Source organism: Jaculus jaculus, chromosome 1 (genome assembly GCF_020740685.1).
Source record: "Jaculus jaculus isolate mJacJac1 chromosome 1, mJacJac1.mat.Y.cur, whole genome shotgun sequence".
NCBI classification, from domain to species: Eukaryota; Metazoa; Chordata; class Mammalia; order Rodentia; family Dipodidae; genus Jaculus; species Jaculus jaculus.
The window spans coordinates 223,008,590-223,022,978 of NC_059102.1; the positions used below are offsets into that span (position 1 = coordinate 223,008,590).

Below are 14,389 nucleotides of genomic sequence, written 5' to 3' on the forward strand. Positions count from 1 at the left end.
TTGTATTGCTGGGAATGGAATTCAGGCCTTACATATGCTATGCAAGTGCTCTAACACTGAGCTGCATCCCAGTCCTTCCATCTATTTATTGAAAGAGAGTCACTCACTCCAACTACAGCTCACTAATTCAACTAGACTGGCTGACCAGTGAACCAGGGATCCTCCCATCTGTTTTCCCAGTGCTGACACTATAGAGACATGTCATCACACCTGGCTTTTACTTAGATTCTGGGGATCAAACTCAGGTCCTCAAGTTTGCTGGGCAAGCACTTGACACACTGAGCCATCTCCCTCCCCACTTTAAAAAACATTTATTTACTTGCTTATTTATTTATTTATTATTTGAGAGAGAGGGAAAGAGGCCAAATAAATAGAGAATGGGCATACTGGGGCCTCCAGCCACTGCATATGAATTCCAGACCACCTTGTGCACTTAGTTTATGTAGGTACTGGGGAATCCAACTTGGGTCCTTAGGCTTTATTTATTAATTTATTTATGCCTTAAACGCTGAGCCATCTCTCCAGCCCTCTTCCCCCTTTTTGAAGCTGGATATCTTAGACTAGCTCCAAATTTGCAGTAATCCCAATACCTCAGCCTCTGGAATGTGTTTGCTCCACCTTAATGGACTGAGAGCTCCTGGACATTAGACTCAATAAATAATGTTTGGGTTGTGTGTGGCGAGCCATGCCTGACATTCCAACATATGAGAATGGGAAGATCAGAAGTTCAAGACCATCCTCAAGCTAAATAATGAATTTAAGGTTAGCCTGGGCTATTTAAGACCTTGTCTCAAAAATGACCGAGCCAGGCATGGTGGCACATGCCTTTATGCCTTTAATCCCAGCATTCAGGATCCCCATTAGTCTGAGGCCACCTTGAGACTACATTGTGAATTCAGGTCAGCCTGAGCTAGAGCAAGAACCTACCTTGAAAAATAGAAGAAAAAAAAAAAAAAAAGACGCTGCAGCTGGGCATGGTGGCACATGCCTTTAATCCCAGCATTCAGGAGGCAGAGGTAGGAGGATCACTGAGTTCAAGGCCACCCTGAGACTACATAGCATATTCCAGGTCAGCCCTAAATTAGAAGGGCCACACCCAGCTCTTAAAAATTTAAAACAAAGCCAGGCATGGTGGCACATGCCTTTAATCCCAGCACTCGGGAGGCAGAGATAGGAGGATTGCCATGAGTTCAAGGCCACCCTGAGACTGCATAGTGAATTCCAGGTCAGCCTGAGCTAGAGTGAGACCATACCTCAAAAAAAAAAAAAAAAAAAAAAATTTTAACAATAAAAAAAAGTCAACTGGCGTGGTGGCACATGCCCTTAGTCTCAGCACTTAGGAGGCAGAGGTAGGAGGATCACCATGAGTTCAAGGCCACTTTGAGTTGAGACTACATAGTGAATTCCAGGTCAGCCTGGCCTAGAGTGAGACCTTACCTGGAAAAAACAAAAATAAATAAAGTCAAGGCTAGAGAGATGGCTTAGCAGTTAATGTGCTTGCCTGCAAAGCCTAAGGACCCAGGTTCGATTTCCAGTACCCACATAAGCCAGATGCACAAGGTGGTACATAAGTCTGGAGTTTGCAGTGGATAGTGGCCCTGGCATACCCATTCTCTCTATATATTTTCCTCTTTCTCTCTCAAATAAATAAATAAGTTACTGTGTTTTAAAAAAAAAGTTAAGTAGCCAGGCATGGTGGCTCACACCTTTAATCCCAGCACTTGGGAGGCAGAGGTAGGAGGATAGCCATGAGTTTGAGATTACCCTGAGATACACAGTGAATTTTAGGTCAGCCTGAGCTAGAGTGAGACCCTATCTCAACAGCCCCCCTCAAAAAAGGAGCTAAAAATATCATTCCTTGGGCCCAAAGCCAAAGGACCCATGCAAGCCAGATGCACAAAGTGGTGCATGTGTCTGGAGTTCATTTGCAGTGGCTGAAGGCCCTAGCGCTCTCTTGCTCCCTAATAAAAATATTAATAAAAAATAAAGAAAATCATTCATTGAGTGATATATTAGAATAGCAAGAAAAAAGTAAAAGAAAAAAATTGAGCATTTATACCATGCTCTGTTGCAAATTTTTTGTTGTTGTTTTGGGGTTTTTTTTTAGTTGTTGTTTTTTGAGGGTCTCACTCTAGCCCAGGCTGACCTGGAATTCACTATGGAGTTTCAGGGTGGCCTTGAACTCACTCAATCTTCCTACCTCTGCCTCCTGAGTGGAGTACTAAGAATAAAGGTGTGCTTCACCACACCCAACAAGTTTTTCTTTAATCAATATTCCTTTTTTATTTTTTTCCAAGATTAAGGATCAAAGCCAAAGCTTTTCCCAAGCAGGTGCTCTACCACTGAGCTACATCTCCAGCCCTGACATCATTTTGTTCTGCCTTAATTGGTTAGGAAAACAAATCACACAGGGACTGTCAACAAGAATTTAATAAAGGAACTTGGTGAACAGGTATTTGAGAAGTTATTTGGCTTCAGAGATGCCAATATTTTTGAATTTTTTTTCAACAGAGATTGGATGTTGGGATGGAGAGATAGCTTAGTGGTTAAGGCACTTGCCTGCAAAGCCTAAGGACCAAGGTTCAATTCTCCAGAACCCACATAAGTCAGCTGCACATTGTGTAACATGCATCTGGAGTTCATTTGTAGTGGCTAGAGGCCCTGGCTTATTCTCATTCTCTTTCTGTCTCTTCCTCTCTCTAATAAATAAATAAAATTTAAAAAAAAATTTTTTTAATTGAAGGTTATTGTTGAAAAGATTGATGGTTATGTTTTTTTTTTTCTTTTTGTGGCTGTTTTGTTTTGATTTTGGTTTAAAGCCAAAGCCAGGCAGGGGAGATAGCTCAATGGTTAAAGGGGATTGCTTGCAAAGTCTGCCAGCCTGGATTTGATTCCCCAGTTCCCACATAAAGCCAGATACATAAAATGGTGCATGCATCTGGAGTTCCTTTGCAGCAGCTAAAGGCCCTGATGCACCCATACTCTCTCAGTCTTTCCTTGTTTTGTTTGTTTGCTTGTTTGTTCATTTTCTGAGGTAGGGTCTCACTCTAGCTCAGGCTGACCTGGAATTCACTATGTAGTCTCAGGGTGGCCTTGAACTCACAGCAATCCTACCTCTGCCTCCCGAGTGCTAGGATTAAAGGTGTGCGCCCAGCTATTCTCTCAATCTTAATCTCTCTGTCTATCTGTCTCTCTCTCTCTCTCTCTGTCTGTGTGTGTGTGTGCTTGAAGAAATAAAGAAGTACTATTAATGTATTTTGGGGGCTTTTTTAGTAGGGTCTCACTTTAGCCCAGGATGACCTGGAACCACTCTGTAGCCCAGGCTGGCCGCAAACTCAGCGATATTCCTTCCTCCACCTCCCAAGAGCTAGAATTGAAGATGTGCACTACTGGAGGCTGGAGGGATGGCTTAGCAGTTAAGGCATTTGCCTGCAAAGCCAAAGGACCCAGGTTCGATTCCCCAGGACCCAAATTAGCCAGATGCACAAGGGGGTGCACACGTGTGAAGTTGATTCGCAGTGGCTGGAGGCCCTGGAGCAGCCATTTCTCTCTTTCTCCTTCTTTCTCTGTCAAATAAATAAATATAAACAAAATACTTTTTAAAAGGTGTGCACCACCACATCCAGCATAGGTTTTTGTTGTTTTGTTTTTGTTTTTGAGGCAGGGTCTCATTAGATTGCACTGACTGGACTGGAACTTAGTTTGTAGCCCATGTTGAACTTTCAGGAATCCTCCTGCCTCAGCCTCCCAAGTGCTGAGATTACAGCCATATGATACCATGCCTAGCTATGCTCAAATTTTAAATAGCCAATATCCTTTGCCTTATGTGAAATTTATTTTTTTATTTTTTAGGGTTTTTTTTTGAGGCAGGGTTTCACTCTAGCCCAGGCTGTCCTGGAATTCAGGGTGGCCTTGAACTCATGGCGATCCTCCTACCTCTGCCTCCCAAATGCTGAGATTAAAAGCATGTGCCACTATGCAGAGTTTTGATGTAAAATTAGATGAGGATAAAAGGAACTTAAAAGGAGGCAGGATTACAAAACCTGTGTGGCTGCTGTGGCCTTGACCCTAAGCCTGAGGCTGCTGTGTCTTGCAATGTATGAGACATGTGAAAGACCTATGGAGACTTCCTCCAGAAGTTACTAGAACACTTGAAAGGGAGTCCCTGCAAGGAGAGGAATTTCTAAGGTGACCCTCAGTGGTTAGGCCTCAAGCTTGGCCCCTCCTTCTCTATGGCCACTCCCCTCTATACCCAGCCCCTCCCCTCCCAGCCTCAGTTCCAGTACTCCATTCTCAGCTCCTGCCTCTACAACCTTGACCCCTTCCCTTCCAGCCCTAACCATTTCCTCTCTGGCCTTGGTCCTTTTTTTTTTTTTTTGGCTTCAGCTCCTTCCTCTCTCCTCCTGGCCTTGACCTCTCTTTCACCTTAGCTCATCTTCCCTTAACCTTGTCCCTGCCACTTAATCCCTAGCCCCTTGGAACCTCAACTCTGCTGCTCCATCCTTAACTACACCCTCCTAGTCTTGATCTCTCCCCTCCCAGTCCCTCCCTTGACCCCAACTGACCTGTCACTTCCAGGGTCACCAGGTCCTGCTCATCCTCTATGCCTCTCACCACCTGGCAGCGATACAGTCCAGAGTCGCTGGCTCTCAGTGGCCCCAGCAGAAGCGTGGCATTGGCTCGGTGCCATGGGTAGGCAGGCAGTGACACACGACCCTGCCAGCCCTTGGCCACCCGTACCACGTTGTCCTTGGCCACTAAGATGGGCAAGTCCTGTCTTTGGCCTGATGAAGCCCGCACTTTGGTCCACTTGATCCGAGGGACATCCCCAGTTGTGCCCTGTTGTGGCTGCACACCAAAAAGACAGGGCAGGGCCACCAGCTCAGCCAGCGCAGCCCTCACAGGCCCGGATCCCATCTTCTGCATGTGGATCCCCTTTTCTGAAGTGGCAGTAACATCTTGTGTGCCTGGGGTGGAGAAGGCAGAGAAAGGGACTGAGCCAGAAGCAAGGACCAGCAGGATGTAACTCCTCTTTACAGAGGAGACTGCAGTCAGAGAAGCCAGACTACCAACACGGTGTCATGGTACAGAAGGGCATCATCTGTGGGCCACAGCCCCTTCATGGTTCTGCCTACACTCAAACTGGAAATTCTAGAGGGTTCTTACAGAAATGAGGATATGGGTTATTGTATGTCTCTGAGCCTCCAAAGTTAAGCAAGAGGGGTTGGAGAGATTGCTTAGTGGTTAAGTGTGTGGGGGTCTAAGACTGCCCAAGTACAAATCTCCAGATCTCATGTAAAGCAGCTGGGTATGGCCATGTGTTCCTATAACCCCAGTTACCTCAGGGGAGCAGAGGCAGGAGAACTGACAGACCCCTGGAAGCAGTAGAGAGATAGACAGGCAGAGTCCAGCTCAAAAACAAGACAGAGCAGGGCATGGTGGTACATGACTTTAATCCCAGCACTCAGGAGGCAAAGGTAAGAGGATCACCATGAGTTTGAGGCCACCCTGAGACCACATCATGAATTTCAGGTCAGCCTGAGCTAGGGTGAGACCCTACCTCGAAAAAGATGGGGGAAAAAAAAGAAAGGAAAGCAAAAGAACAGAGCACCCAAGGTTCCACTCTGGCCCCCTCTACAGGTGAACATATGGGGGGGCATGCAAGGGCATTCCATGTGCATACACTACACACCACACCTCACACACCACACACTGCATCACACACTCGCCAAAGTTAAGCAAGAAGTAGCCATTAGCAGGAAGCAATTAGGCTATTTTATAACAGGCACTTTACAGCAATCATGGCCTTTGGTTCTTATAGCCATCTGTAGGGGAGCAATGTCTGGCCTTTTTTTGGGAACACTGAGGATACTGAAGCTTGGGAAAAAATTACATTTGCCCAAGGCTACAAGAAAAAGTCAGCAATAGATTTCTAAACCTAGGTGTTCTCTTCTTTCAAGAAAATATATTTTTAGCCGGGTGTGGTGGCGCACGCCTTTAATCCCAGCACTCGGGAGGCAGAGGTAGGAGGATTGCCATGAGTTCAAGGCCACCCTGAGATGACAGAGTTAATTCCAGGTCAGCCTGGACCAGAGTGAGACCCTACCTCGAAAAAAATATATATATTCTTTTTTTAAAAATATATATATATATTTAAGAGAGAGAAAGAGGCAGTTAGAGAATGGGCACACGAGGGCCTGTAGCCACTGCGAATGAACTCCAAACACATGCGCTGCCATGCACATCTGGCTTATGTGAGTACTGGGGAATTGAACCTGGGTCCTTACGATTTGCAGGCAAGCACTTTATCCTGAGTCAACTCTCCAGAACTTTTAAGTTTTAATGTTTTTCATTTTATTTACTTATTTGAGAGAGGGAGAGATGGGGGGAGAATGGGCGCACCAAGGCTTCTAGCCACTGCAAATGAACTCCAGATGCATGTGCCACCTCGTGCATCTGGCTTACGTGGGTATTGGGGAATTGAACCGAGGTCCTTTGGCATTGCAGGCAAGCCCCTTAACTGCTAAGCCATCTCTCCAGCCCCCCTCTTTCTTTCTTTCTTATTTTCTTTCTTTCTTTTTTGAGATAGGGTCTAACTCTAGCATGGTGGTTGAGTCAGGTGTCCCCCATACACTTAGGTATTTTGAATGCTAGGTTCCCAGCTGAAGGAGATTTGGGAATTAATGCCTCCTGGAGGCAGTGTATTGTTGGGGGTGGGCTTATGGGTATTATAACCAGCTTCCCCTTGCTAGTATTTGGCACTCTCTCCTGTTGCTATTGTCCACCTTATGTTGGCCAGGGGGTGATGTCCACCCTCTTCTCATGTCGTCGTTTTCCCCTGCCATCGTGGAGCTTCTCTTCGAGCCTGTAAGCCAAAATAAACCTCTTTTTCCCACAAGCTGCTCTCAGTTGGGTGATTTCTACCAGCAATGCCAAACTGACTGCAACAGTTCAGCTGACCTGGAATTCACTAAGTATCACAGGGTGACCTCGAACTCATGGCAATTCTACTTCTGCCTACCAAGTGCTGGGATTAAAGGCATGTGCCACCACACCTGGCTTCCAGACCTTTTTTTCAAAACAATATTTTTAAATTTTTACTTATTCATTTGAGAGACAGAGAAAGATGCACATAGAAAGAAGCTTTTTATATAAGATTATTGGGCTGGAGAGATGGCTTAGCAGTTAAGGTGCTTGCTTGCAAAGCCTAAGGACCTATGTTCAACTCCCCAGTACCTACATAAGCCAGATGCACAAGGTGGTAGTGCATGTGTCTGGAGTTCATTTGCAGTGGCTAGAGGCCCTGGCACACTCATTCACTATCTGCCTCTTTCTCTCTCTGTCTTTCTCAAATAAATAAATAAAAACTATTGCAGGGAGCCGGGCATGGTGGTGCACACCTTTAATCCCAGAACTTGGGGAGCAGAGGTAGGAGAATCACAGAAATCCTCCTGCCTCTTCCTCCAGAATATTGGGATTTAAAGGTGTGTGCTACCATGCCTGGCACATGTGCCACATTGTGCATCTGGCTTTACATGGGTACTGGGAAATCAAACCCAGGCTGGAAGGCTTTGCAAGCAAGTATCTTTAACTACTGAGCCAACTCTCTCCAGTCCCTAGGCCCTTTCTTTCTTTTCTTTCTTTCTTTCTTTTTTTTTTTTTTGGTTTTTCGAGGTAGGGTCTCACTCTAGTCCAGGCTGACCTGGAACTCACTATGTAGTCTCAGGGTGGCCTCGAACTCATGGCAATCGACCTACCTCTGCCTCCTGAGTGCTGGGATTAAAGGCGTGTGCCACCACGCCCCGCTTCCTAGGCCCTTTCTTGATAACTATTGGGTAGAGGCCAGGAGAGGCACACAGACCTAGACTTCCCTTGCACACTAATCAAATTCTGTTCCCTCTCTCTCTCTCTCTCTCTCTTCTTTTCCTTTTTCGGTTCATTTCAGCAAAACAGGGAGAAGCAGGAACCACCAGCTTCTGTTGGCAACAACTAAAAATATCCTCTCAGGTATCTTGTTCCCTTTTCATTGTTCAAAGACTTTTTTCATCTATTCTTGTTTTATTCTCTAGACTAAGCTGGAGGACCAGCAGGAGAAGGCCATGGCTGCAGAATGAAAAGTTCCCTCAGAAGCCACTCACCCTCATCCCCTGCACTCACCCTCATCCCCTGCACTCACCCTTAACCCCAGCCACTCACCCTCATCCCCACCCCGGCTGCTCACACTCACCCCTCCACTCACCCTTATCCCCACCCACTTACCTTCATCCCCGGCTACCCGCAGCAGCATCTGCAGCATCAGAAGGCCAGAGGCCCAGACAGGCGCGGCCCCCATCTTGGAGCTGGAAAGAAAGGCAAAGGGAGGGAGAGTGGTCACAGCAGGAGACTCACAGAAATTTTGCATGGAGACCAAGTCCCTCCCCCCTTCAGCAGTGAGTAAGAAACTGAAGCTCAGAGAGGCCACAGTGTCACTCAAGGTCAGAGAAAGGAAAGCAATGGCTAGGACATGATTCAAATCCAGGGTTCCTGGCTTGAGAATGGAATCAGAGAGGATAGGGTGCAACTCATGGTAGTATGCTGCCAAGCATGCACGAGACCCAGAGTCTGTCTCCCTGAGCATGTGCAAGGTCCCAGGAGTGGCAGTGTACACCTGTCATCCCAGCCATGGGGAGGCAGACACAAGGATTTCCATAAGTTTGGAGCCATCCTGGTCTACATAGTGAGTCCCAGGCTAAGCAAGGCTCTATCCCAAGACCCTGTTTCACCAAAAGAAACACATACACACACACACACACACACACACACACACACACACACACACACAGCAGTAAAACCTCATTGGCAGAAGTATGGGTGACTGAGGGAATAGGACCAGGATTGCTGCCTCTCAGCCTCTGCATTGCTATGTGATCCTAAGCAAGTAGCTTAACTTCTCTGTGACTCCCTTTCTTGGTGGGTCACATGAGTACAACAGATGGTTGGAAGGAAGAAATGAGCCAATATATATATAATGCTTGGCATGAAGTACATTTTAGCTGTTGCTAATATTATGATTGAGCTTCCCACAGCCAAGATTGAAATCCTATCTTGTAAACCACCCTCTCCTATCATAGGAGCTCTTGGAGGGTACAGACCATCCACTGCCCACACTAGTGGAGCGGGGTCTCCAGTCACTCACCCACCCTGAGAAAGACATTTCCTAGGCCAGCAGATGAATACCAGCCCTCCATAAGGGCTGCAGCCAATGGGCATACAGAGGACAATTACTGAGTGCCTACTGTAAGTAAGGTGCATTCCATGCATTGGGACACATTCTCCCACTGGTTTTCTTCAAATCCTTACCCTACCCTCACCATCAGGAGACAGCAGATAGGAAGTTAGAATGTCACCTGCAAACCAGATGCCACTCTCTTAGTAGAGAAGAGGCTGGGAGAGGGGATTGTGGGAGAAATCTGTAGAGGCCACAAGTGGGCAGCAGCTTCCCAGTCTTGGTGGTGTGCTCCCTGGGAGCCCACACAGGCCTGACAGGGCCCTGTCCGTGGTGCTGAACCGGGAGGCCTTCTCCCAGGGACATCACATTCAGCCTGCTTTACAATGAGTACCTCAGGGCCCAGAGAGGGTTAGCGGTTTGTCGTGGGCTGCACAGCAGAGTGCAGGCAGAGGTCAACTACCATCTCCACAACCTCTGCCTCCATTTCAGGCCATCCCTATTTCTACGTCCAGGATTCTGAGAGAAGTGTGGGGTACCTCAATGCCTTAAGGGAGGGCAAGATTAGAAAATCTCTCCCTCTACGCACACACACACACACACACACACACACATAAACACACACACACATGAATTATCCAAGCACTTGAGAGGTGAGGCAAATGGGTCTGGAGTCCAATGCCAGCCTGGACTTCAAAAAAAAATTCATGGGAGACTGAGGCTGAGATAAGATAACTCTAAGTTTGAGGTCAGTCTGGGCTACAGAGTGAATTCCAAGTCAACCTGTTTCAAGGAAAAAAAAATAATTCACCTGACACTCAAGCTGTGTCTCTCCTCTTTACACACTGTGCGACCCTAGATCAAATACTTCATAGCATCATGACTCCGTTTGCCCATCTGTAAAATGAGCTTCACCCAACACAAACTCCTAAAGCTATTGTGAGGAAGGAATGAGCTAAGACTTGTAAGGTCCATCACATTTAAAAATAGCTCTTTGTACACAGAGACTCGTGAACACAGTAAAAATACACGGAGGTGGATTGGCAGTGACAGACACAACTTCAAGTGCATGCCCTTCCCTTCCCAAACACATGCACCCTCCCACACCCTCCCCTCACAGCCTCACACACCCACACCCTTTTCTTAAAATACCTCCTCCCCAGGGCCGCTAGAGGTGAGTGGCAGCCTTTGCAAAGCAGTCTGGACCCGCCCCCTCATGAATGATGCATAAGCCTCATGCATATGCAAGCAGGGGGTCTATAAGCACAGAGGAGGAGTGGTGTGTGTGTGTGTGTGTGTGTGTGTGTGTGTGTGTGTGTGTGTGTGTGTGTGTTTCCCATCATGGCATTTGTCAGGAGTGTCAATGATGGTGTATTTGGAGTGTTATGTCCACGCATGGGAATGAATGTCTTTACACTCTTGTGGTGTGGAGCCATCAAGTATGGGAGCCCTAGCCTGCAGCAGCATCATACTGTGAATAAATAGAGAGGACCCAGGGGGATTTCTGGTCCTGGCCAAGACATACACACACACCACTTTCTTGTCTGTCCCTAGTCTGAGAGTCATACTGTATTTGTGTACACAGCTACAGCTGCGAATGTGGAACTCCATGAAAGAGAATGCGAACCAATTTGGGGATCCTCACTCTTCCCTTCCTATGCACTCAGGTCTCACCCCACAACCCCAAGCTCATTGTCCCTGTCCCCCCCCACCACCACCACCTTACAGGACACACCCCAGACACAGACAGGAGAGCAAGACATACAGACTCCCGGAGACATTAACAAAGAGAGGCCACGCAGGCATTTGCCAGATGGTGGCGCGTCCTCTACACAAAGACACCCACAGTCTGGGGTCCCCCACAGAATGCCCTAAGGAATGGTCCACTAGGCTCAGCTCCCTACACACAGCCATGCCAGCCCCTGGCACACACACACACACGGAACAGGACAGCTTTGGCGACCAATGAACATACATCCTTTGGCTACTTATGATGTGGCCCCTGGCACAAGTTTTTGTGACAAAAACCACCAACCACAGTCAGATCAGTCACAGGAAACCCCAAACCCCTGAGCATGCCCCTCCTCATGGCTGTAAGACACAGACACAAAACCTCCTTCTCCTGGGATGGGAGACCAAAGAGTTGCTAGGGTGCCAGGGTCTGAGGTGCCACACCATCCCTCCACATCCTGTCCCCCACTGGGGCACCTCACCCACCGTTGACAACCTCAGCCTGGTGGCTTCCCATCATGCTTGGGAAGGGAACAAAGCCCCTCATGTGTATGTGTGTGTATGTACAGATAGATAGGGGTCACTCACACCCTGGTGTTCCAGCTCCCTACTTTCCAAACCCTGTTCCCCCAAACCAAACCAGAGCATTAACATACACCATATGGACAGATGGATGCGAGATGAGTCGAGGATCTAGGGGGCTATGAGGATGTGGGCAAACTGCAAATGCTAGGAGGTCCCCGCGGATGTCCACACAAGCCTGGCAATACTTACGGGGAGCAGAAGGACCCCCCCATCCAGCATTTGCCCAGGACACCCAGAATGTTTTCCTAGAAGAAAAGACAGCACCCCAACTACAGATCTGCGGAGAAAACAGGGACCACCTTGAGATAGGGCGCCCAAACCTGTCTGGCTCAGAATATAGTGATAAGACAGACCAAAGGATGGACAGCCAGCTGCCTCCCCTTTCCAGAGGCGACACTAAGCTGAGCTCCCCTTTCCACTGGAGGCCCCCTCCCCATCGCAGAACAATCTAGAGTCCTCCATTCATCTGCAAATGGGGGATCCCCACTTCAAATCCTGAGGTATCTCAGCTCAGAGGTCCCCAGTTCTGGAGTCCCCTGCTCAGCCACTGGGTGTCCTCTACGCTCTCAAAACTCGGGGTGCCCCTCCCCTAGCCCTGGCTCCCAGTGCCTCCTGGTCCATCCTGAGAAGCACCTCTAGCCCGGCTGGGGATCCTCCTATCCTTTAGGATAGTCTCCGCACCCCGGACCACCTTCTTCCCCAATGCGCAATCCCCTGGGAGCTCCCAAACCTAACCCCCAACTCGGGGCTCCCCTCCCCCACAACTCTCTCCCCATCCTGTGGGGTCTTCGCCGACATCACGGTCGTCTCCCCACCCCAAGTCCAGTCCCTGATACCCTCGGGCCGCCCTCCCCGCGGTCGCCCCCACACCTGGCTCCTAGCGCGGACGCATCCCGGGCACAAAGGACGCGCCGGCCGCCCTTACGCTCCTGCTCCTCCGGCCCGCGCCCTGCGCTCGGCTCAGCCAGCGCAGCTTCAGCTTATAAAGGGGCCGCGGGCTAATCTGCGCATGCGCCCCTCGCCAGCCCTGGTCCTCCAGCCGCACAGGGAAGGGGGCTCCCTGGCTTGAAACCCTCTCCAGCACTTTCTGACACTCCCCCCAAGGATCACACTACACCTGACTTCTTCCACCCAATTCTCTGCCACTCAACAACCTCGTTCAATGACCCCCTCCAACATGCTGCCCTGAGGGGAATTGCCCAGGTTACAGGTGGGAAAACTGACTTAGGGGGCAAAGTTGCCTGTCAAGGTCACAGAGGAAAGAGCAGAGTTGGGATTCGAACAGTGGTCGCCCTGACATTCCAAGGCTTCAATCAATGGCGGTTACCCATTCGTAGAGAGTCTGAGATGACCAGAGGCCACACAGCTGCAGAGAGTGACAGAAGAGCCTGGGTGTGTCACAGTGTCAAAGGACTGCCTGTGGCCCCAGTAGGCTCCTTCCTCCCTCCCTCTTCTCTCATCTTTCCTTCCTTTGTTCTTTCTTTCTCTTCTCCCTCCCCTCCAGTCCTCCCTTTTCTTCCTTTCCTTCCTCCCTCCCTCCCTCCTTTTCTTCCTTCCCTCCGTCCTTCCCTCCCTTCCTACCTCCTTGTCCAGTGAATATTCACGGAGCACACCATGACCAAGCACTGTTAAGAATATTTTTGGTTTATTTTGCTTTGGTCAGGGGCGTATTCTGGTTTTTGACTAGGATCTGGAGGGTTTTGTTGTTTGTTTGTTTTTGATTTTTTTTTTTTTTTTTTTTTAAGAGAGCAAGAGATGGAGACACAGAATTGGCCCGCCAGGTCCTAGAACACAGCAATGGAACTCCAGACGCTTGCGCCACCTAGTGGGCATGTGCGACCTTGCGCTTGCCTCACCTTTCTGTATCTGGCTTAGGAGGGATTTGGAGAGTTGAACATAGGTCCTTAGGCTTCACAGGCAAGCACCTTAACCACTAAGCCGTCTCTCCAGCCCTGTTTTCTTTCTTTCTTTTTTTCTTTTTAGTACAGATTCTCATGTAGCCCAGGCAGAACTCACTGTGTAGGAGAGAATGTCTTTAAACTCTGTTGGGGAGGGAGGAGTAATATTTTTATTATTTATTATTTATTTATTTGAGAGAGAGAATGGGCATGACAGGGCCTCCAGCCACTGCAAACGAACTCCAGACGCATGTGCCACCTTGTGCATTTGGCTAAGGTGGGTCCTGAGGAATTGAACCTGGGTCCTTTGGCTCTGCAGGAAACGCCTTAACTGCTAAGCCGTCCCTCTAGCCCGTTTTTGGTTTTGTGAAGTAGGGTTTCCCTCTAGCTCAGGCTGGCTTGGAATTCACTATGTAGTTTCAGGGTGGCATCGAACTCAAGGTAATCCTACCTCTGCTTCCTGAGTGCTGGGATTAAAGGTGTGGGCCACCATGCCTGGCTCGACTTTAAACTCTTTTTGTTGTTGTTGCTTTTTTTGTTTTGCTTTGTCTTTACTTTTTACATTTATTTATTTATTTATTTGACAGAGAGAAAGAGGGAGAGCAAGAGAGAGAATGGGCGCGCTAAGGCCTCCAGACACTGCAAACAAACTCCAGACATATGTGCCCCCTTGTGCATGTGGCTAATGTGGGTCCTGGGGAATTGAATCTGAATCCTTTTGCTTTTGCAAGCAAACGCCTTAACCGCTAAGCCATTCCTCCAGCCCTATTTTTTTTTAAGATTTTATTTTTATTTATTAGAGATAAGGGGAGAGAGAGAAAGAAAGAGAGAGAATGGCCATGCCAGGACCTCTATTCACTACAGACGAACTCCAGATGCGTGTGCAACCATCTGCATCTGGTTTACGTGGGATCTGGAGAATGGAACCTGTGTCTTTGGGCTTTGCAGGCATGTGCCTTAACTACTAAGC

The 14,389-nt window shown here is 48.3% G+C and overlaps 1 protein-coding gene across 3 annotated transcripts in view; it reads right to left on the reverse strand.

Annotated features, from left to right (window-relative positions):
• The window catches only part of Ncan (neurocan), a 47,826-nt gene extending 35,312 nt beyond the window's left edge, over positions 1-12,514 (reverse strand). Inside the window, exons 1-4 of one of the 3 annotated variants that reach the window (XM_045161032.1) lie at positions 12,392-12,477; positions 11,711-11,766; positions 8,260-8,339; positions 4,566-4,967 (exon numbers count right to left, since the gene is read on the reverse strand). In XM_045161032.1, coding sequence (XP_045016967.1) covers positions 4,566-4,967; positions 8,260-8,339; positions 11,711-11,733 — 505 coding nt within the window. In that variant the 5' untranslated portion in view covers positions 11,734-11,766; positions 12,392-12,477. Of the gene's footprint in view, positions 1-4,565; positions 4,968-8,259; positions 8,340-11,710; positions 11,767-12,391 lie in introns of all 3 variants that reach the window. The other 2 variants (XM_045161017.1, XM_045161026.1) reach the window with 2 other exon arrangements.
• Positions 12,515-14,389: the final 1,875 nt, after the last annotated feature.